Consider the following 25079-nt stretch of genomic DNA (forward strand, 5'->3'; position numbering starts at 1 on the left):
ACAGAGTCTATTAATGACATACTTGGAAATTATTACACATCTCCAATTTATAAGCAGATAAGTTGACAGTTTAAAAACCGAAATATCTTTTAGTAGAAAAAATATGTGATGTTGAAGGACCTCGACCCAAACAAAGGCCTATTTAACTCACTAAAGACCTGTGGGTCTCAACCCAAAGCATCTACCAAATTCACCTAGGGAGATTTTTTAAATACAGATATTGTATTCCCTTACCAGAGATTCTTACCTTATCCATCTGGATGGGGCCAAGAGTCCATACTTTTAAAGCTCCACAGAGTTGAGAACAACTCCACTGTGCAGAGACTACATCTGTCTTGTTTACCTTCTTAACTGCAGCACAGGGCCCAGCATATAATAGGTACTCTTCCAAATATAGCCTAAAAATGCCAGTGGCTTGCCATTTACTTAGCCAGTCTTCCTCATGGTTGGCCTTGGGATATAAAAGGATGTCTTCAGGTGGGCTTCAAAGAAAGATTTTCCTCCCAGACAGAGGGAGGTGGGTGAACCACAGTCTTACACTGTCCCCTTCCCTCCTATACTTTAAGGAAACATGTCTGGAGTAAGAACAGTTACAGTGACAAGCCTACCAGTGAAAACTCTCCCACAGAAAACAGTAAAATGGAAGGAGAGGAAGAGCATGGGACCTCATGACACTACTGAGCAGCTACACCAACCCCACAACCAAGCTCTGAATCCCTGAAGTGAGGAACTCCCTACTAGATAAACCAAGGTTTGTCATCTCAGTGGTAGCTGCAGGGGGAGGGAAGTACTGTCAACCCATGTGGAAAGAATGAGAAGTTCTGGGGAGCCAGGGCATTTGAGGGTGCCCAGAGCCCAAATAATTCTCTCATCATTCCTTTCTTCCCTCCAGGGGCTGGCCAACTTGTCAATGTTACCAGGTGTTCTTCCCACTACTTCAGAGAATTCCGGATCACCACAGGCCAGAACACACACTCCGAACTTCTCCCCAATACTCCCAACTTCTCTCCTCTTCTCCAAACACATATCTAGGACAGAGCCTTTGATGGACATTTTCACTATGTGTTTACGATTATAAACACTGAAAAAATATGGAAAAGGCAGAAGAAATGGTAAAAACTCCCAAAGCTTCAAAACTGCTACAATAAAATTTGGCCCTTGTTAATCATAAAAACATACGTCAAGGTAGGTACATCCTCAACTTTGTTCTGATTCTCTACACACACATTTTTATCCAGACTGATGACTCAGAATCCCCCTCGCTCCTCAAAATGAAAGAGGGAGTAGAGAATCTTTGTGTTTTTTTTCACCATTTAATCAAAGCCTCAGAAGTAATGATGATTACTCCATGAGCTGAAAAATATTTCATACATAGGTTTTTCAACAGAGCAGAATACAAAATAAGTGTCCACTGGCTTTAAGAAACCAAACAGAAACATGCCAGATGGAGTCCGGGGCCACAGGGTGGTGATGTTCATTTAACTACAGTCTAGCTAGGACGGGATCATTCTAAATCCCCAAGAATCTTGAAAATGATCCCACAAATCACATACTAGGCTGGCACCTATTTAATCTACCACATCCAGGGAGATGAGTCCAAGAGATGTGGGGCATTGGGGGTCAACCTTCCGCCTCCAAGCCCAGCTTCACTATCCTCATTTTATGCATTATCTCAACTCCTCCAGTTTGAGAAGGGGATTCGTAGAGAAAAGAAGACAATCAATTTTCTCTGAACCGGCACTATCAGAAACAGCATGAAGTAACATGTACAAAGAGCCCTGAACAAGGCCTGGCACATCATGAACAATCAATGTCAGCTACTGTTACTGTCAAAATCTATGAAAGTAGAGTGACTTAAAGACAAATTCATTTTTCTCCAGAGTATGTAAGTTACTCCAAAAGCCAATTACTTTTCCTTAAGGTACTGAGTTAAACTAAAGCCTCAGAAACAGATACTACCTTGATTTCAGGTAAACATCAATGTCATAAACCAGATATCTACTTCCCTTTAAATCTCATAATTCAGCAAATTTAAGTTAGCTATAAATGAAATCAGGCTCCTTTACTGAGGACTTGAGGCCCAGATATCTGTCCTGCAGACACAATAAATGCTAATCAACTGGCTTTCTAGAATGCTACTTGAAGTCTCAGATTTTCTGAATCCTGCAACTCAACACTTTATCGGAGTAAAATGGGGACAAGTATGAATACTTTCTTTCATAATACTACTTCCAGATATATAACTACTATCTCCCCAGTTGGAGTACGAACTCCTCAGGATATGAGTGTGTGTGCTCCTTTTTCTCTACATGATATTTTCTCTTCTTCCCTTGAAGCTGTCAAAAGGTACCATAGAGCCACTCATCAGCATTATTGTATTATACCACCTGGGCCTGAGAAACCAAAACAAAATAGAGGTATAAAGAGAAAATAAAATATAAAATCCTATACTCACAAAATTTATATTATATATGCATTATCAGACACTTAAAATTAGAATGCCAAGGACTGTTAAATGAGCAATGTGCAAAAGTCTACATTTTATTTCCTTCACAACCCACAATAGAGAGATGTCACTATACTAGTATTTTGTGATCTAAAGTATATTAAAATATAACCATTAAAATGATTCCTGATTGTTTTTAATAAAGGCTGCCCAAAATTAAAGTTTTTTAAAAGGATGCTGCTTGGTATAAGAAAAACTAAATTTAATTTTACAGAAGAATTGAAATATAAAATAGAATGAACCTATATTGTGTTTTTTGCATGCAAGATAATTTAATAGTTGAAATCCCTTCCAGATGAAAGGGAAATCAATTTCAAAATTCTATCATCTTTTTTTAAACTTGTTCAAACGTTTGAGGATTCAAATGTCAAGATGCTTTAAAATTAAGATAGTAAAGTAACGCTCCTGGAGTTCATAAGAGAACATTCCCAGCTCTGCAGTGTAATTTGTCAACTTTCTGGCATATCGTGTTAATAGAGTATCACTTAAAATAAAATTAATGCAAAATAAAGGGATATCATTTTGGAGTCACCAACTACTACCTCTTCTTCCAGGAAGATAACATTATTTATCATGCTCTTACATTACACAGTAGGTAAGTCTCTTACATTACACACACTGTCATAAATACACTACTTCTGATGGTGTAGGCTAGATGACTGTCCCCAAGACAATGATTCGTTTTTACTCAAGAAAATCAGTACAGTAAATAACTTTTCTTCCCTTCAAGACAATCACAGTGCTTGAGGCTGCTGCAACACAAAAACAAAATATCTTCACAAACGTCTCCAAACAGTCAAGCTGAAAATCTAAGCCAAAGTTTCATTTAACAGCCTGTCAGTTTTTTGATGTGAAGCTAATGAATGCAGTGGCAAACAAATCCATCAAACCTAACATCAAAACAACTGCACTGCATCCCACCAAACGGAAAAATGAAACACAACCTGCAGGCCAGCTCTTTGATCCAACCCAGCCAGGAAGCAGACCTGGGAGTGCTACCACAGCTGCTGTACAGAAGTAATCATGGACTCCATTTCAGCACAAAAAGAAAGAATGCTTCACCAACAGAAAACATCCATCTCAAATATGCACCACTATCTTATTTCAATTGTTAGCTATGTTACATATTTTTAAATCTCTACTAGGAAATATATATATAGCATTTCACTCTAGATTACTCTGATGTTCAAAGCGATAAGAATGCCTAAAATAAAGAACTGGATAGTATGTACCACAACTTTACAAACGGTGGTTTATTAAAAACTTTCTGCTGTTTATAAAAGCTCCTTGAAGACAAAAATACATGTCTTTCTTCTATGTACACACATGCAGCGTAATTCCTGTTGCACAGGTGCAACTCACTGAGCACTCGCTGAAGCTGAACTCTGCCTAAGTCGGTAGGGAGGCAAATGGGCACCTGGCTACCTGGAACTTTCCCCTTTTTTTTCAGCGAAAACTTTACCTTTGATTAATGAAATGGGGTAAAATTATATAACTGCCTTCTTAGGTAGGAGTATCCTCCTAAGGCAAGGCCCTTCTGTTCTGGAACATCATGCAGAATTTGGCTATCCTATATTTCACAGGTAAAGGCAAATGAGAGCTGTATGATCCTCAATGAGGAGAAGAGAAGGAGAGAAACAAGAATAGAAAGTGCCTGGGACATTAGCAGAGATTTTCAAAGACAGGGATATTCAAAATGAAGTTGTTATCAAGGCTATGATGTCAATGTCCCCTTGTGCCTACTTCTGCCTATTTTCTGAAGTTCTAGTTCACAATCTATGCACCAAAAAAAAAAGTCTTCTGTGAGATATGAGGCAGGTTGGGTAGATGTGATTTTAAAAAGGGAAGGGAGCTATCAGAATTAAGTGCTAAAAACCAGAATATACAGACAGGCAGTAGAATATTCACGTTGTTGTTGTTGTTGTTATTTAGTTGAGAGTATAAAAATATAAAACATCTAGGAATTTGCTGAAATTTGGAAGACGACTATTTGGGCTTAGCACAAACAATGAAATGAGAGTTCCAGTCAATGTTAACCACATCTTAGACAAAGGGAAGGTTTCTTGAACAAATACTGCATACTAACAGGTCAGTAATACATTCAAAATAAACCCACAGAAATCTCTCTTATCCTTCTCCAGAGACGCCACCGGGGGAAGTCAAGCAGCTAACGACAAAGGAAGCATTTCTTGATCCCTTACCAGGGCCAACTCTACTTTCACTTGTGTGCTCTCATCAAATAGGTTACCCTCCAAGTGATGAATTCATAGAAACATGCATGGTGCCTGGCATACATCAGACAAGCACTCTCTAAATAAACGGAGCTTTGTTCAACAGCAGCTGCTTGAATGGGCTGAAAAGGTCGTATTAACCAAAGCCTGCTGGCTGTTGAACAGAGATCGTCAATATATCAGTAAAGCTGGAGGTTATCTTTTCAAAGCTTAGTGTTGTTTTTTTTTTTTTTTAAATTAAAAAACAGCCTCTGTAACAGCTCTTTCGAAGTCATGAAATCAGAAATATTGGTTTGTAATATATGAAATATATTAGTAGAGATCCCACACTCTGTACCACATTAATTAATGCTGCACTACAAACAAATACTTTATCAGATGTTTTTATATACTCAAATCAACATGTGACAAGGAAAGCAGATGTCATTCCCCAGTGCTTTAATTATGAAAAAGTATACCATTATTTTTTAAATTATTCCTTCTCAAATGTATAACTCATTATCACTTATGACAAATAACTATTTTTTAATAGTTATTATTTAGAATAAATTGAAGAAGGCAAAGAATTAAGACAAAGTAACAAATTTGGTCATCTTCAAAGTTAAAAGTCCTTTAAGTGCAATTCATATCCACCATACATTACATTTGTCCCCAGCATACGCTAAAACTAATTACCTAGCTCATAAATTTTCCTAAGATTAAAAACTATGTTTTTTAAAAAAAAAAAAAAAAACTACACATGTCCATACACACAAACACACACATGCGCACGCGCACGCAATATAGTAAATTCATAAAACTGTCTAAGAAAGGACCCTGGAAATCAATAAAAATGTGTCAAATAAATGATAAAAGACACAAAAATCTATCTTAAAAAATGCTATCACAGCACACTATAATGTAAGAGAACTTATTAACTGAGACTAGCCAAGAAAATATTAAAATTGAGAAATATAATTTAAGAAAGCATAAGAGTGCTTTAGTGAAAAGTTCAAAATTGCATCTAAGTTTAGTTTCCTGTTTTTAATCAGAATAACGAAAATTAGTTACTTGACTCAAAGTAAATTTCTAATATATCACCATGTCAGTTATTAACTAGAACTCTGCTAGGCAGAAAGCTGCCCCTACCCATCTCATCCCTAACAACAAAGATATCCATGACCGAATCCTTGTATTCTATGAATATGTTATCTTACAAAAGGGATCCTACGGATTGCTTGCCTTGAAATGTAGGGGACCATGTGCAAGAAAGAACCTGAGAGAGGCCTTTAGGAGCAAAGACCTGGATCACGGGCAGCAAGGAAAGGTCATACAACTGCAAAGAACTGAACTGAGCCAACAACCTGAGCGAGGAAATAGATTCTTCTCTAAGGTCTCCAGTAAGGAATGCAGCCCCATAAGCACCTTGAGTTTTGCTTGGTGAGACCAATGTCAGGTCTCTAACCTACATAACTATGAGAGAGCAAATGGGTACTGTTTTAAACTACTAATTTTATGGTAATTTGCTACAGTAGCAATAGCAAACTAACACATTCTCAGAGTAGCACCACCTCACCCAAAGAGAAGGATGGAGACAACACCTTAAAATGTTTCAAACACATGCAATTATAACAATTTTAATAACTGGCCAAACTGCATTATAGCCATTGAACATTTTGTACCTAGTAACCAAAGCCAAGGTAGTCATATCCCTTTACTGAACTGAATGATATAAATCAACACAGTGAATATCAACATACCTAAGTTTTTACCACTCACAACAAATCTATGGGGTAGGGAGGTATTTCTACTTCATATAGGAAGAAACAAAAAGAATAAATGAGTTTCTTAATGTTATATGGCTAGCTAGAAGAAGAAAAGTTGGGCCTCAGATCCCTGCCTCCTCCATCACAGTGCACTACTTCTTAACGATCCCAGATTCCTAGGCTCTGACAGTTGAGATTTCAGAGCAGACCACTATCGAGCTCTCTGACTTGGTTGTACTCCACTCCACTCTACATCCACACAAAAATGTGGGAACACAGCCAGGACATTTTGGCCTTGAGGAGAAACTATTTTGGCCAATACCTTAAACTAGATCTGAAACATATAGTAAACAAACACCAACTAATTTTTCTGGTAACTCTGAACAGCTGTGATAGCTGACTATATCACTGACTAAAGATGCAAACCATAAAATAACATACCTTGTGACAGCCTCGGGGCTTTGACACTGTTTCAACGAAGATACTAGGATTACATTTCTGCAAAAGCACTGCAGCATCAGGCCAAAGTACATAACGCACCGAGTTTTCTATTTTTTTTTATTAGCTTTACTATATTATATATAAGAAGGATGCATAATGGAAAGAAGTAGTTTACTTCTGTTCCTTTCTAAATTACCCCTCATAAATAGAAATTACTCAGAACAGAAAGTCTTCTAATAGCAGGAGCTTTCTTTTATGCCACAGGTTCTTCAAATGCTTCCTAGGCTGCCAAAGGGCTATATTTGTAATATATTATGCAATTTTCTAAAAACACATATAAATTAAACCTAGAATCGTCTTTCTGAATATATTTCTATCTAAGTTTACCCAATGGTTTTGCATACAAGTTTTACCAATGTAGAATGAATAATACTTGCCTGTACCATGCAGTGCCAAGATGAGGCCACATAAGGGACACATATCATTTTCCAATAAGTCTATGTCAACTTTACATAGTCTGTAAAACACAGTTTCATTAAGAAGCTGCCCTCTGCCAGTCTGCACCTTCGCCTTAAAAACCACAGGAAAGGAAGTAACCTAATAGAAGCCAACCATCACTTTGACAGTGTCTTCTGTTTAATGCAGCAAGGAGAAATTAATTAAATTTAATAGAAGTTGTTTCTTGTGGATGAAAATACAGAGTATTTGAAACTAAATTAAATATACTGGGCAGGAGATGCAAAATTTTATACCAAATTTAATATAAAGATATATTTCTTGTTCTACATTATTACTTTTAAGAAATTCACTTCTGCATTAAGGGCAGTTTTAATCATTATTCTTAACATCCTCCCTCAACCTCTTGTTCTTATAATTTTACCAGACACTTTCTTCTGTAAAATAGCTGTTTGTTCAGCCATAGACTGAAATCTAACATGGAGAGAGTTCAATCATGAAGCCACGGGGAGCCACAGGAAACTTGCAAAAAAAAAACAATTGGTGGCCTTAGAGAAAGCAAACATTAGTTGCATAAAATTACCTCTCAAGGTAAACTGTTACACATTAATTTCAGAACAGACAAATGTAAATACAAATAGCCTATGTAAAATAAATATATCTAGTCTGAAATAAATTATCGTAGTGAGGGGTACACAATGTCAATGAGGAAAAAAATAAATGCTATATGTGATCTTAGCTTTCCCACTATATCAACCAGAATACACATTTAATCTATGCTTTATTTCTGAGGCATAGATATAACTTACCAATTTAGCAACTTTCCCATAGTCGATCCATCTGACAGTAGCAAAATTTGTAGATTCTGCACAGTTGAAACCATGATTAAAACCAGCATGATAGCCATATGGGAAAGTAATCATAAATTCTCCAGCCTCCTGGGTGATCTGCAGGGTAGAAAATATATAATATTTTCCAATTATAAGACTTCCCAAATTGTGAATAATATTAAAATATATTTTCTATTTTTAAAAAACGCCATGATATCTGAGCTATACCAGTATAAAAGAAGTCCCCCCAGATCTTTTACTTAATCTCTTAATAGTTTTTCAGGAAACTTTTAAAAGACTTTTCTAAACAGAGTGTGACTTTCTGGCAATGCAGTTCAATCATTTAATCTATAATCAAAGACATCATTTTATACGAAAATGTCTTCAAGTTTTTCGATTAAATTTGTTCCTATTAGCAATCAATATGTATATTTTAATACTTTTAAAGTTTGCATTATTTGAGTTATATAATAGAACATATCATAACTGACATGTTTTCAAGTCAGAGCTACAAAAACTGATAATGCATATGAAACAGATTTTATTATGAATTATTTTTGCCAAAAAGTTTGTAGTAATCACCAAATTATTCTTTCATAACACTTAGAAAACATTCAATTAACTGTATTCCACTTAACAGCAAAAACTTCCATTAAAAAAATTATTCATATAAATATGTATAGGTACGTATGTATGTATGTATGTGTGAGTGCATTTTAAAATATAATTAAAATAATGGCTAAATCAGTTAGGAACCTAAAGCAAAGATGAAAGAAATGTATGTATTCCATTCTTATTTTTAAGATATAAAATATTTATTTTTTATAGTCAGCAAAGGGCACAAAAATTCACAAAAGTCATAGAAAAGTAGTGAAACAAAATTTTTCAGTGGTTTTTTTTTAATTTGCCTACTCTCTATTAGTATATTATTCACTGATTGATTCAGTCACCATGATCATTTCAGTCTTAAAATGTTGCTAAATGAATATGTGGGTCCGTACATGTATGTAATAAACATACAGGAGACACACTGTATAAATACAGGTGCACACAGTGCAATTCCATTGCCATTTTAGAAATGCTAAAAGGTTGTGCGGGGGAGTATTTTCTTTCCCAACAATTCTGAAATTTAGTTCATCACTCCCTCTCCCCATAGCACCCCAGCAGGTGTCCTATTGCAATGAGCAGCAACTCAGCTGTCACCTGGCAGGCAGAGAAAGCTTATCAGTTCAATATGGTTCCAAATCCACCATTCTGAGCCACGTGAACGCAGCCTGATTCTCTTCTTTCCTGGTCTCACTGAATCTCATAAATTGTAACTGTGTTTAGAAACTAGGCACTTCCTTGTACTGTGTGATAAAAGAAAACTCACCCTGCTCAACTGATTTTAGTCCTACAAAGGTAGGGCAAAAGGGTAGGACTGCCGTCACTAGGAAAAAGAAACTACTGTCACTGCTCCACTGAATCTTACCTGCAATCTTCCTCTGCTCTACCTAGAAAACCCTCCCCTTGCATGTTGAAGAAGAGCACCTGCTCTCATTGAATGGGACTCTAAATTTTATGTTTCTGTAAAACGTCTAGAAACAGGTCAGTCCCAGTTAGCCAAAATATAAGGCCAATTTATTGCCGCTATATAACAAACTGATAATTTTTAAAAAGTACAAGGACGAAAAAAATGAATCCTTTTTATTATAAGACTAAACAATCATCACAGTTCCATATAGTGAAAGAAGTTGGAATGGGTAGTACACATAATTTAAAAGCAGATATTAGCTATTTTTTTAAACCTATTTTTTCATATATATGTATGAATAAGTACAAATACATTGAAAGGAGAAGGAAAAAAATGTTACTCCAACTGTGAAATGATTGCCTAAAGAAAGAGGGTTGAATTGAAGAGGAAAACTACATTATTATTATATAACATATACTATGCAAAGCCTTTCACATAGATTATCTCTTTTCATCTTCGTAATAGCCCTATTAAGTAGGTACTATTATTATCCCCAGTTTCCAGATGAAGAAACTGAGGCTTAGAAAAATTGTGTAATTTGCCCAGGTGACAGAATCAGGAATGAACTTGAGAACTTTAATTCCAAAGCCTATGCTCATCTGTCCCATGTTACATTATCATGATCAAAGAATAAGTTCCTTCAGGAGCACAGTCATCCAGTACACACCCTTCATCAAAGTGGAAGGGGAATTAGCAGCATTTCATGGGAAAAATTACAACTATCGATCAGCCCTCTAGTCACTAGTGCCTCACCATCTGAGGATGAACACTCATCCTGCTGCTTCTCATAGAAGCCACAAAATGTCCCATGTTTAAAAGATCAGATAAAGGCCTAGTACATCTAGTGATGTACCAAATAGCACTTGGGGAGCCACAGCCCAGAGAGGGGTGCAAGGCACCTACCTCCTAGTCCCCAAAGACTGGAAAGGACATACATGACCCAAAAGGCCTCCGTCCTAGATAAATGAACCAACCCCTCAGTCCTGCTACCTCATATAACCCCCTCTCCAAAGAACAGCTTGATCAGTATCAATCACCAGCCCTAAAGTCACAGAGGTTTTTCTGTCTTGGGGAACTCTAATATTCCAACTGAAATAAAAGTGCCCAATGAAGTGTATGCTAACTACCTAAAAGAAACACTCATTGATGATGTTTCTAAGACTGAAAAACCAGTGCCTAGAGGTGTCTGCAAGTATGACAAAGCCCCACAGTAGCCAAGAACTCCCCCGGGGGTGGAGACACAGCCTCTGACATCTGTGTCTGCAGCACTGCTATAGCCCAACACCAGCTCCTCTCCACACCCATGGATATTCCCCACAGTGCACATCTTGGAGGCATGCTTTTCGTCATGGTTTGTAAAAGTACGTCAGTAAACCAGAGATGAGAGCATCCTCACCACACAAGACAAGCATGCCTTGTGATGACTGCCACACAGACAGTTTGTGAGTAAGCAGGCATCACAACAAGTTGGAGAATGATTCTTGGTCCTTCTAAAAAATCTACTTTGAACAAAGCCAAGGGTTGGCAGGAGGAGAAGGGGGAACTTAAGGGCCTGAGATTAAGAAGAGGTAAAGATTTAGCCACAAATGAAAAGCTTCTAAGGTAAAAAACAGCAAGAATTATGGGAAGAAAGTGAAACAAAAAATGAAGAAGACAGTGGAGCTATTTTTTAATGTTTCTGCAAGTGGCTAAGGACTTAACCCTTCTCCAACTGAGAGAGAGCTTTTATTTACCTGGTCAAAAACATTTTTCATTTCGGCTTCCTCACAAAAAAAATGCTCATGCCCTGTCATAACTTTGACCCAGTAACTACCTATGGATGTAAAGAAAGAGGGCTCTAGCATGTACAGTCTCACAGAACTTAATGTTTAGAAATAATCCAAAGAAGCAACTGATCTGATTATTAAATTATCAGGCAAGTCTATCCATAATGAAATCTCAATTTTATGTATTGTGTCTAAATGTATCTAGAAGCAACATACTGGTACCATAAACAATGATGCTAACCAATCAAACTGCTAATAATAAATGCTCTGAATTCTTTTTAAAAAATAGATCACATATACATAAATTATGTTGCTCATATAAAAGACTTCAATGTAGAAGTGCTACAACTTAGTTTGTCAAATGTGCTGTATTTTATTTTCAGTAGTTTAAGTAATCTATAACAGCATGAAATCTCTAGTAAATGTATCCTGAAATAAAAGTAGCTTCGAATTAGTATTTAGATAAATAATTGTTATGTTACAAAACATAAATCAGAATTTTCCTCCCCACATCCTAAAAATCCTGAGTCAGACATACTAGCTTATGTTAAATCTGTCTTAAATACAAATACAACGCACTCAAAATGAATTTGTTAAAGAGTAATACTAATATACCTTATCAAAGGGAATACCGTACTTCTTCAACACTGAGGGAGATATCAGTGTCATCTTGTGGCGAAGAAATGCATCACATCCTTGAGAACTGCTTGGGAAAAAACCTAAATGGAAATAATAAATATAAGCAGTAACGAGTCAATTAAGATAAAATTCCAGGTAGTTTTTTTAAGCTTATGTGCTACTATTCTTCCAAAATGACAGTTTTATGCAAAGACAGGAAATTCTACCATCAAAAAACCCTCATACTAAAAATTAGAGTCAGAGTTATTAAAAATTAAGATACATATTTATATCACCAGAAGTTAACCTTTTCTTATAAAAAGATCTACCAAGAGTTGTTTTCATAACATATAAAATTACTAAACCTTAAAAATGTTCCATTTGTAACAAATTTGAATTCAAACTGTCTAACAGTTTATACATTAACAAAATATTAAGGGAGGTTAGAAGTAAATATACGTTCAACGGAGGAATCTCTCAGTTTAGACTTCTAGAAGTGATCATTTCAGAAGCATTTGTCCCAATGCCTGGCATACAGTAGACACATAACAGTTTCCCACCCTTCTTTGTTTCTTTCTGATCAGTTTTAAAAAGTTTAACTGCTATTAATTTCCTGAACAACTTCCCGGCCAGCACCAGTCAAATACTCAGAAATCTGCCTGCCTCCTCTGCCTATAGGAAAGCAGTGTTTTGAGGAGACCTTTAAATGAGGAAGCTAAACATGCACCAAACTTTTTTTTCTACAGTATATTACAAAACAAAATACAGTTTGTTTTTCTCTATTGCTGACTTCAAGCCTGCAGTTCTGTCTGAGACAGACTCTCATTAACTCAGTTATGCAAGCTAAAGAAAAACGAACGTGCTTGATGCCTTGTCCTTTGCTTTCCTCACTCAAGGGGAAAAACTACCACGCTGAGGAGAGTGGGCAAGCAAGAAGAAAAAAGAAACACAAAAAAGACAGAATAATCAGAGATAGAATCCAGAAGGAAAACAGAACTCACCAGAAAAATATGTGTGATACATATGAGTGAAGTGAGAAACACAGACGATATTTAACTTCTCTACTGCTAAAATGAAGATAAAACCACTGAAAATGGTACTTATCTGACTCTATGGCTCACTACATGCAAACAGCTCAAGAATGTGACCAATTTGAAAAAAGAATTACCAGCATTAACTAATCATGTGCCATTTTATTCTCATAGAATAGTGGAGGTTTACAGGGATATTTTTAAAGTTAATAAGCCTTTATTGATGCCACCAATCATCAGAAGAAAATAAATCAAACAGCCAGAAAAGAGCCATGAGGGTATAAAGAACCACCTGCAAAAAGTAGTACATTCTGCTGAAGCATCTGCATCTGGATTTAAAAAAAAAAAAAATAGAAATAGAAAAAGTACACGACAACAGAAAAACCAGAAATACTATCATTCTCTGCAATACCAATGGGAATAGAATAAAAGGAATAATTTTGCCCCATATAGTCGTCTGATGCAGGCCTCTGTTTATGGTTACCATTCATAATACATAAACAGAGAATAAAACATTATGCCAAATAAGCAACCCTTTGAAAGAATGCAGACTTCAGTGGACGGAGAGAAAGTACCACACTAACGTAACAACCGTATCTACACAATATGATGTCCTAAGTCCTACATCAACAACAGGGAGGTCCCTAAGCACAAAACCCACAGAAACATTTTAATAATACAATTTAAATGGATCTATCAAACTTTTCAAATTTGTAACTCTGCGCAGCACTAAATGAATTACATTTTAAATTAAAATCAATGAAGAAAGAGGAATCTATTTAATTTTCTTTTGATATGGATTTGTAATCAAGACTTGAACAATGTGGTGAGTGGTCCTAAGTTAATTTAAATTGGAAAACCACTGAAGGAAGGTAATTTGCAGTATATTAAGAACTTCACATTGGTTCAGACTTTATATTTACAATATGCTATCGGAATTATATTTTATATTGCCCTGGAAAACACCTTATAAGCAGCACAAATTATCTACAAAGCATGAGTCTCAAAACGAATTTTACTTCAAAATGCCTGCAGAAGTACATAGTTCATACTCACCCTCACTCCACAGTCTAGGAAAAGTATTTTATTCAACATATAAGATTATTAGATAGAAAATGATATTTTTAAAAACTCAGAACTATACCAGCTAAAAAAATGTTAATATCTTTCATAATAAATGAGAAAACAACTTTGGAGTCACTTGTATGAAAAATAACCCAAATAGCTCTAATGGAAAAGATAACACTAAACTAAAAACTCAAGACTATCAGAATTTTTCAAAAGTCATGAAATAAAGAGAAAGCATAGTATATGTTAAAAATTTTTGAAAGTTCTTTAAAATATGCCTTTCCGAATCATTTTTTTTTTCTATTCTAATACTTACTTTGAAGTTAAGTTTTGAATAATTTCTTTGAAAGAAGTCCTCTCTAAAAGTTATCACATTCTAATGATACATAGATTCCAAACACAATTCCAATACTCATATAGCTTTGACTAGTCTTCACTGGGTTCTTTTTTTTCCAGCTTTATTGAGATATAATTGACATATAGCATATATAAGTTTAAGGTATGCAATGTAATGATTTGGGATATGTATACATTATGAAATGATCACCACAATAATGTTTAAATAATATCCATAACCTCACAGTTACAGTATTTTTTGGATGTAGTGAGAAGTTTTAAAATGTACTCGCTTAGCAACTTTCAATACAGTATTGTTAACTATAGTCACTATACTGTATAGTAGTACATCCTCATAATTTACATATCTTCTAACTGGAAGTTTGTACTTTCTGACCACCTTCACCAACTTTCCCCATCCTCTGCCTCTGGCAACCACCAATCTAGTATCTGTATCTATAAGTTCAGTTTTTTTAGATTCCACATGTAAGTGAGATCATAAGAGTATTTATCTTTCTCTGGCCTATTTCACTTAGCATAATGCCCTCAAGCTCATCCATGTTGAAAGAAATGGCAAGATTTTCTTCTTCCTCATGGCTGAATAATATCCAATTGTATCTATATAACACATTTGTTTTATCAATTCACATGTCAGTGGACAGATAGGTTGTTTCTATGTCTTGGCTATTTTAAATAATGTTTCAATGAACACAGGGGTGCAGATATTTCTCCAAGACAGTGATTTCATTTTCTTCAGATATAGATTCAGAAGTAGATCCACTAGATCATAGAACTGCTAGTTCTATTTTTAAGTTTTATTGACTATATTCCCTATGCTGTACTATTTTTCACAATCCTTGTGACTATTTTTATAACTGCCAATTTGTACTTCTTGATCCCATCACATTTTTCACCCATCCCCTCAATCACCCTCCCACCTGGTAACCATCAATTTATTCTCTGTATCTATGAGTTTGTTTCTGTTTTGAATGTTCGTTTATCTTGATTTTTAGATTCCACATATAAGTGAAATCATATGGTATTTGTCTTTCTCTGACTTAGCATAATATCCTCTAGGTCTATCCACATTATCGCAAATGACAAGATTTCATTCTGTTTATGGCTGAGTAATATTCCACTGTATATATGTACCACATCTTCTTTATCCATTCATCTGTTGATAGACATTTAGGCTGTTTCCATACCTTGACTATTGTAAACACTACTGCAATGAACACAGGGGAGAATATCTTTTCAAATTGGTGTTTCGGGTTTCTTTGCAATATTTTTAATTTTTTATTATTGCCCAATGTCTAAAATCCTACCAGGATTTAGGAACGTGGCTGGCTATAAAATAGTCAAAATTTTAAAAACAGACATTGATATCTAACACCAAATTATGAGAAAATTAAATTTAAGGATTGTTTCACTTATTCTTCATGCAACTTAGCTGATAGTAAGATGAAAAGAAACATAGTCCGACACACCACGCATTGATCTCCATGCCTGAAGCATGAGTTAGGCATAAATGCAATGGATATATCACTGAACTTCTTCATATTTTATGGCTTAAGGGGCCTCTTAAAATTGATTGTTTATAATGAGGGTTATTTATTTCAAAACCAGACATTTTAACATAATATGTTCAGACCATCAGCTAAATGAATGCTTAAGAGAACAATGTACTTGCCATTTTGAGACCTTGTAAAAGTACATTTTCCTAATTTCAAGACAGAGGTATGAGAATAGGTCAATTTAAAATCTGTTCAAAAACTTAAAATGACATTTCTTGCTGCTCTTCTAGTCTCTTGACAGCATTGGTTTGTAATCTCTTTTAGACCAAACTCTCTTAAGGAATTTGATGATAGCACCCCAAGAATACACATATATGCCCAATTTTGAATATGATTTCAGAGAGTCCACAGACTACCTGTATCCCACCACAGACCCTGGTCCACCTCCTGGAAGCGCAATCCCTGCATATCAGGCTACTACTCTGCTCCACAGGCTTAAACTCAAGATTATTAGCCATTTAAACACATACGCACACACATTAAAAATAACTTTACAAAACCATTAACTAATTAATCCTTTGTAATAATGATTCTTCTGTTCCTTTTTGCTGAGTGTTGCTTTTTTAATAAGTCTAAACTAAAACACTTGTTACAAGTAAATGTAAAGATCTAAAAGAATCAATTTATTCACCTCTACCACACTGACATTTGAAACGAGATTCCTGCTTATCATTCATACTTTCCAAATCAGCTGCATAAAATCCTAATTCACATATTCTTTTTCCAGAAACCAAAATTTTGACCAAAATAAATCATCTTTAATTTTTTTTAAATATAGGCATTTTATTCATAATAAGAAACCAATGTAATACAGTCCTTCACAAAAGTTTTTAGCCATTCCCAACTGTCATTAATCCATATTTTGCTTAACTTAATAGAACATCAAAGATATTGTCTTATTTCTAAAACAGATGAGATTTAGGCATTCTGAAAATCTTCAAAACTGTCATTCATGATTTAACATTATACCTCTATTCTCCTTTATACTTTCCATTCAATTGTATCAAACCAAAAATTAGAAAGAATGCAATGGCATTATAGGTGAACATAACAAGTATAAAAATTGCAACAATTCACTTGAGATTTTTTATTACATTTATGTCTATGTAATATTGAAAAAAACTTGTATAAATGAGAAAGCAGCTGAAGGGCAAAATCAAACTCCGAGCTTTATTAGATGCAGGCCTAATGTGTTTCAGATAAAATATTTGTAGGTGCCACAGTCAATCAAGATTTCAATAGAAACTAAAGATGAAAGCATTCATGCATAAAAGGCAAGTACGATAATTATGATGTGCAGACAAGATAATGGAAAATATCCGAGGCTGCTTTTCATTTCATGTATCAAGTGCTGCCTTGACCTAGACATCCTACAATCTTCCATCACATTTACTATGTTATTTTACCATTTTAATTATTTACCAGAATTCAATTAATTTGGCTGACATCTGGCCAGTGGATAGGAATCCTCTACTATTTTATAGGGTCTTTTCCGTATATCATTTCTCAAATAATGCTGCGAAAATAATAAACATGCAGTTGAGTTTAAAGTTCTTGTTCATTTTCCAAGTTTATTAACCTCTTACTGATTAAACAAGTGGCACCCATTTTCCTGGAATGTCATTTTCAATTAGATTACATGAAAGTGTTTACACACAGATTCTACCTAAAATTTTAGCATGTGACTCCATCTATAAAGTTTATATTGGTTCCATTTTAAAAGTTCTCTAGTGATGAGGTAAATAGAAAATGGTAGAATAATTATTATAGAGAAAGAGTTCAGCATACAGATTTAGCACAAAGTTCAATCACTGCCTATGTATTTAAGGATTTTGGTAATCATTTTCTAAGCTGTGCTTTAATCTATTATCCAGAACCAGGATTCATCTACCTTAATATTCATGAAAATAGTCCCTAACAAGGTTCAAGATTACAATTATACTGCTAGTATTACTATAATGTATTACATTATAAAAACACTAAGTCTTCATAGTTATTAGCTTGCCAAAATTATAATGATGCTTCTTACAAATGTGGTATGTAACTGTTCCTTCTAATACCCTTCTATAATTTGGAAGAAAGTAATCTTTAGATGTTATTAACAATTTCTGTTCAGAATTGTCAGGTCAAAGAATGGTGTTTCTCAGTGTGCCATTTCATTATTAAAAGAAAGTATATATAAAGTAGAAACAAAATATTCCTTTCTTACTAGAAGGCAAACCTAACATACCAATGAAACTTGGATTAGTACCTGACTAAAAGGGAAATACTCACTGAAGATTCAGTCCTAGATAAAGGCCAAATGTCTTATTCTTAGTTGTCACTCAATGAAACCTCACTTTGCCCTGGAAATAAGTCACTACCAGTTAACGTCTTCCTTTTTTATTATATTGCTATTTATTATAATTTGGCCATTCAATATAGGACCATACTTGGTATGATAGTGATGGTGTCCTTCCAATATGACAGCCTTCTTCTCCATTGGTAAGGGTAGCAAGCAAAACAGATGATGAGGTTGGCAGAGGGTGAATCTGATTTTTTTTCCTTTCTTTTATTATTTTTTTATTTTTCGATTACAGTTGACATTCAATATTATTTTATATTAGTTTCAGGTATACAGCATAGTGGTTAACATTTATATCATTTACAAAGTGACCACCCCCCACCTAGATAAGTCTAGTACCCACCTGGCACCATACATAGTTATCACAATATTACTGACTATATTCTCTATGCTATACTTTACATCTCCTGATTCTTCTCCCTTGTGTAAGCAGGTAAGGGTAAAGTAACCTGGTGTATCTTTAAAATAGAGAAGAAAAAAAGGAAGATATTCTCTGTAGACACGAGTAGGCAGCAAGTGAAACCATCAAGAGACTTCTCAGAAATAACAATGTAAAAAGCTATAAAAGAAATTTTTTTCGAGTTCCAGTAAAGTACATTTAATTTTGCCAGTCTAAAACATACAATCTCATGCTCATCCAGTAACCTGGGGACATTCACTTTCGCATCTCCATAAGGACAGTCCCAGGTCCAGGAGACCAAATAAGAACTGGATGTCAGAAGTCACCCTTTGGTGAAATGATATAGCAACATGAAAAGTATTCATAAAACACCTGCACCTGAGATGCAGCATCACTGCTTTTTGGAATTTATCTCACGGATGTGAGTTAAAGGAAGAAAATATTTATTGACACAATGATGTTAAATACATTATATGAAAAAGAAATTGGAAATAATCAAAATAGGTTAAATGCAATCACTTGATGAAATACTAAGCAGTCAACTAAAATAACTAAGAAGATTATGCAACAAGGAAAAATATGCAGACATTAATGTGAAAAACTTCAACTGTTCAATTATAAAAACATTTTAAAGCCAATAACTTGAATAGAATAAAATTAACAGACTGACATTCTACACTGTAAAAATACCTTGAAAACAAAGAACTTATCTAGATGATAAACACAGAAAACAAGTTTACCTTGAGCTAGTCTTTCAAGTCGTTTCCCATGCTCCGGGGGTATTGCATACCTAAAATTTTAAAGACAAATATTTTAGGTTTGTAACGGTTCAGCTAGTACCCTAAGGATGTCTATTCCTAAATAAGGTTATGTAAAAAAATTCAACACTAAACTCCACTTAGATAAACCAAGATTAGAAACCAACCAATCACAGAGTCATGTCCCCTGGACATCGGACAGAAGAAAAATAAACTCATAAATCATTTATTTCAATGCCCCAGTTGACCATCCCAAGTTCATTTTAAAGATTAGGGAACAAAGGCCCAACAAGTAAGCTGCTTGGCCAAGGATGCAGCCAGTCACGGCACGGAGACTAGAACGTCTCTCCCAACACTCAGCACTCCAGCAATCCAGGGCTATTTTTGGTTGTATATTTTTTGTTTTGTGGCTGGTTAGTTGGCCTTTGTTTTTAAGAAAAACTGGGTTGTTGGAGCTTTTTAACCTTTTAAGATGTTTTTAGTGACAAGAAGAACACAAAATTATTATAGCAACATTATTATTTCTACCAAACCTTTTTAAGAACATTGTGCTTTTCCAAGAGATGTTAAACATAAAATTCTCCAGCCATAAAAAGGCAGCTTTTATTTATTTCATGATTACTTGACTTCTAAAATCTTGATTTTAGAAATAATTTTTCACCCTTGAAAAAGAGAAATACTCATTTCTAGTTCCTGATGTTTTCGAAAGTAAAATACTTGAACTTATTCACTGTGAACCTACTAACGAATTTTAAAACAATAATCTCACAATATGCTACCCAAATACTACATTTTCTAGGTAGTTTTAATAAGGAAAAGGAAGGAAATTAAAAATGAAGTAAAATGATTATTTCATGTTTTAACTAAAAATATGTTATTCTTAAGACCTACATTTGCCACATTTACTAGCTCAATATATATTAAGTTTAAGTTACTTTTTACTAAAATAGCTTTTCTAATTTTACTTAACACCACACTTGGTTGCATTTAACACTGATAACACATGCAAAACTTAATTGGATCCGATGTAACTAGGCAATTCTCTAAAGGAAAATTCGACCATATATCCTGTTCCTTAAGGCACTGTTAATAAATTATTCCAACTGAATTGAGAAGATAAAACTTTAGCATAACTAAATGACAATCACCCAATGTATATTTATGGCCCCCCTCTTACCAGTTTTTAATCCCTGGTTTAGATCCCCACATATGCCCAGAAAAGGAAGAACATTGAGTGTGTGTGTGTGTGTGTGTGTGTGTACACATATATATATAACTGTGTGTGTAGGTATGTGTGTATATGTATATATCTGTGTGTGTGTATATATATACGGATATATATACATACATATACACACATACCCCAGACAACAGGATCACTTCCCCCATACCATACATACACACATGCATGCACAACTGTAAGGGGTATATGCCTGCCCACAAAGGGTCAGATGTGGATGGAGATATTTATATATCCTTATTCACATTTCTGAAAAATCGACATCAAAATTAAAGTTCCTTAATCTGAAGTCCAACTATCTGTTCATGGAAAACATTAGTGTGTTCATCTGCAGAAGGAAGGGGCAAAGGTAAGGTGAAATGTTCTACCCCAACTCTGACCCTCTGTTTACTCATTCTAGGATCTCAATCAATCCCATCATACCTCTCCTCCCAGGTAGCCCTTATTGGCATATTTCCTTAACTCCTTTCTACAAGTATACTATTTCCCAGGTACAGCTGTTCCTATTATAGCTAGATGATTTATTTATTTTCCTAACAGATTTAGAGAATGTTTCACAGTCTATTTTCACATTCTATAAAAGATCCAGCTTTTTTCCTCCCTGGCTGCCTGAGGACAACTGCCATCATGAACAACACAGTAACTATTGGGACCAACCAATTACTACAGTGAAAACAAATGGTCATTCACATCCTTCACCCTGGGAAGGCAACAGTACCTAAGACAAAAAAAATTGGGGGATAACTAACCAAAATATACAAGACCAAACCAAATGTCAACTTTGTATTTAGATTCAGAACCCATTTTGGTGGTGGCAAGGCAACTGCCTTTGGCATGATTTACAATTCCTTGGATCATACAAAGAAAAATGAACCCATAGACTTGCAAGGCACAGCCTGTATGAGAAGGAAAGACTTCAACAAAGTACCAAAAGGTATGTGAGAACAGAATGAAAAAAAAGTCAGGAGGACTGTAAAGGCCAATGCCGGTACTGGCAGAAAAAAAAAAAAAGAGTAAAGATTCTGCAGTGACAGTGGTGATTGTGCACATTTATTACAAAAGGATTAATAAACTAAAAACTTCCCCCAAAATCTAGTTCATAACTATAAATGATTGTTATTAAAATTCACACGGTTAACCAACCATTGCTATAGTTCAACAGCGTCAGAAATCATCAAAGGTTAAAAACCCCCTCTCAATCACAGCCTCTTACACAGGAAGACATGCAAATTTTCCTGAGCAGAACTGAATCCTCAGACCAAAAGCCACACTGCATTCACACTCTGTAAAGCACAACTAAGAGAAAACGACTTCAAGGGGCAGACTCTCTTTTCTTCCCTGATTTAGTCGTTACCTGGTATAAAGTGAACTTATTCATTTACATGTTGATACCTGTGACATATTCTGTATGGTTCTCTCTTCTGTGTTATTGATCCTATTCTTTGTAAAATAATGTTTAAATCATATGTTCAAATCTTTTATAGCCCAATGCAGATGAAACCATACAGAGAACTATCTAATGTTTCATATACAAATAACTTACAGAATTCCCCAAATAAGCTCAAGGTCCACCCTAGGTCTATGAACAAAGGACAGTAACTTGTCTTAGTCTATTCAGGCTGCTATAACAAAATACCCCCCAAAAAATCACTTTCATATAATCAACTTCAATTCAACAGACAGTTACTGAACACTGGTCAAGTAAAGCATTTATTTACATGCACATGTAAAGCTTTACAGGAAGAACTCAAGGCATTTTCCATGTAAGTTAAAGGGGGAAGAGATACAGCTATTGCTGACACTGACTGACTACCATGTGGCAGTTAATATGAACTAATAAGAGGGAGAAAAAGAGACAGGGAAGACCTCTGATTTCTAAAACCTCTCGAAGGTATCACCACTGAAGATGAACTAGAATATCTCAACTCTAGAACAATTAAATCTTAAATCTGAAAAAAGTATCACTACTTATTTATATGTCTAAAAATATTTCACAGTCCTACTAAGCACCTACAAGACACCACGGACAATTTTAGGATTCCTATCCTAAACAGGAATATCAGAACAGCCTTAAACTGCTGGATGTCCACCATACATAAAATATAAAAATAAAGAATATCCTTGACACAGACTTTCAATTAATCCTCACAACAATTCTGTGGCAAAATTACATAGCCAACACTTGGTAAAATCATCATCTACAAAGGTTCTAGTGAAACTTCTCTGGAGGTATTTTCTCCATACATTACACATGACTATAAAGCTCTGAGTATGTGTCCTTGATGCAGCTCAGGTCACTAAGATATAACTGACCATTATAGATGGACTCCCTACTCCCTGCTGTACCCTTCCAAAATACCTACCCCTCACAGTGTGCTAAAGTCATCTCTGCACACTACTGATTCAATCATGACAAAGCCCTGGGCCTCCAATGGCTGACTGTAACCTGAAGAACAGAAGCTAAACTCCTTTACAGGGCACAGAGACCTGCTACAATCTTGACACCTCTTCAGTTGTGTCTATTGACCAAATGTCCTAATCAAATCCTGCTCTCTGGCTTTACCAAACTTCTTGAAGCTCCTTATAGTGCCCTTGTTTTCAAACCTCCACTTCTTTCTAACCCCTATTCCTGAGTTTTGTATGCCCTTACCACCCCTGTGCAGTCAACAAAGACACCTGCTCCTTTTTCCAAGCTCTGCTTGAGTAACCCCCAGGGAGAGCTTTCCACTCCCTCTTTTGCTCTGTCAACCACACAGAATACAGGCTTCCATCACGGCACTAGAATTTCATTTTTTTACCTTTCTACCTCCCTGCTCCTCTCTCAAGCTCATGTCTTTACCCTGCAGCAAAGCACCAGCTGAGCAGATGCTCAGTAAGTATTTGCTGACTTGCTCTCAAACAATGAATCGTGTTTCTGCTCCATGAGGACGGAAGATGTGGAGAAGAGGAAGGGAACAGGAAGAAGAAAAACATCATGAAAGTGGAAAATGAAAAGAAAGGGGAAGTAATGGTATAAGCCAATACCTCATTTCCTGACTACAGGGTCAGCCTGTCTTACTTGAGATCAACCACTGCCAGCTTCAACTTTCTGATCCATTCAAATGTCTATTTCAATCAAAACTTTCTGTCTCCCAAGACTCCACATTTTTAGTATGGTATCCCATTTTGCCTTGCCTTCTTGTCATTCTTACCCAGGGCTATAATGCATAGACAGTCCATGGGCTGTGAAGGACAAAGTGTACTCAAGGAAGATGGGCAGGCTGTTAGTGCTTTGCTTCTACTTAAATGGCATGGGGGTGGGGGAATCTAATTTCCCAATATAACTGCCCTAAAAATTTAGCTTCTACGAATGTAGCAGCCAGCATTGAAAAATGACCTAATTCTTTGACAAAAAGGAAAAAAAAATGAGTAATAAATATAAGTCAATCAGCAAAAGGTTCCAACTTCATAAGACTATGCTAATATTTTTTATCTAAACAATTTTAAAAATCAATAAGCCATTACCAAACTACAATTGAAACAAAATGCTCTGAATAAGAGCAAGCCATAGAGGGAAAAGGCCCTTAAAAAAAAACCTGAATCACTAGCATGCTTTTAAGAAGTTTGAAATCCTGATGCTCTGATAACATCTGAGGTTTTGTTCATTTGTTTAAGATACTACTACTCTGTGGGAACACTAAGCAATTCTCAATATTTTTAAAAATAATAATGTAAAAATACTGCCTGCTTGCCCACTTGTCTGATCCTTTGCCGTCATCCTTTAAACATGATTAGCTTTACCGCCTAGATAGAGGGAACGAGGGAGGAATAGACAGATAACTTCTCTGAGTCCTTTATCCTGCCTCCATCTATCTGCTTTCTTTCCTTACCTTTACTGATACTTCCAGTGCTTGCTGCATTTTTGACTCCCATTCACACTAGAATCCAGTGCAATCTGGATTCTATTTTCATCACTCTCAATATAACTAACTACTTAGATAAAAGTTATCATATTTTTTTAGTCTTTTCCTAACTTGTCCTATCTGGACTTTCTTATTAGTTCCTTGTAACATTTCCCTTGGGTTTCATAGTCCAACTCATTGCCAGTGGTTTTCTACCTTCTGCTCTCGCCATACCCAACACTGATGTTCCCCAGGGCTCCATGTTTCAGTGCTTCTACATCTTTTCCTGAGAGAACCACCTTCATTCACTCAAGGCTTCAAGATCATCCATGTGCTGCTGA

At 35.4% G+C, this 25079-nt stretch overlaps 1 protein-coding gene across 5 annotated transcripts in view; it reads right to left on the reverse strand.

Moving 5' to 3' along the window:
- The window catches only part of KDM4C (lysine demethylase 4C), a 336400-nt gene that overhangs the window by 227967 nt on the left and 83354 nt on the right, over nt 1-25079 (reverse strand). For all 5 annotated transcript variants that reach the window (XM_025051416.1, XM_015594513.2, XM_006918364.3 and 2 more), the window contains exons 6-8: nt 19600-19649; nt 12104-12207; nt 8189-8326 (exon numbers count right to left, since the gene is read on the reverse strand). In XM_025051416.1, coding sequence (XP_024907184.1) covers nt 8189-8326; nt 12104-12207; nt 19600-19649 — 292 coding nt within the window. The remainder of the gene's footprint in view (nt 1-8188; nt 8327-12103; nt 12208-19599; nt 19650-25079) is intronic.

This window comes from Pteropus alecto, unplaced genomic scaffold (assembly GCF_000325575.1).
Source record: "Pteropus alecto unplaced genomic scaffold, ASM32557v1 scaffold95, whole genome shotgun sequence".
Taxonomy (NCBI): Eukaryota; Metazoa; Chordata; class Mammalia; order Chiroptera; family Pteropodidae; genus Pteropus; species Pteropus alecto.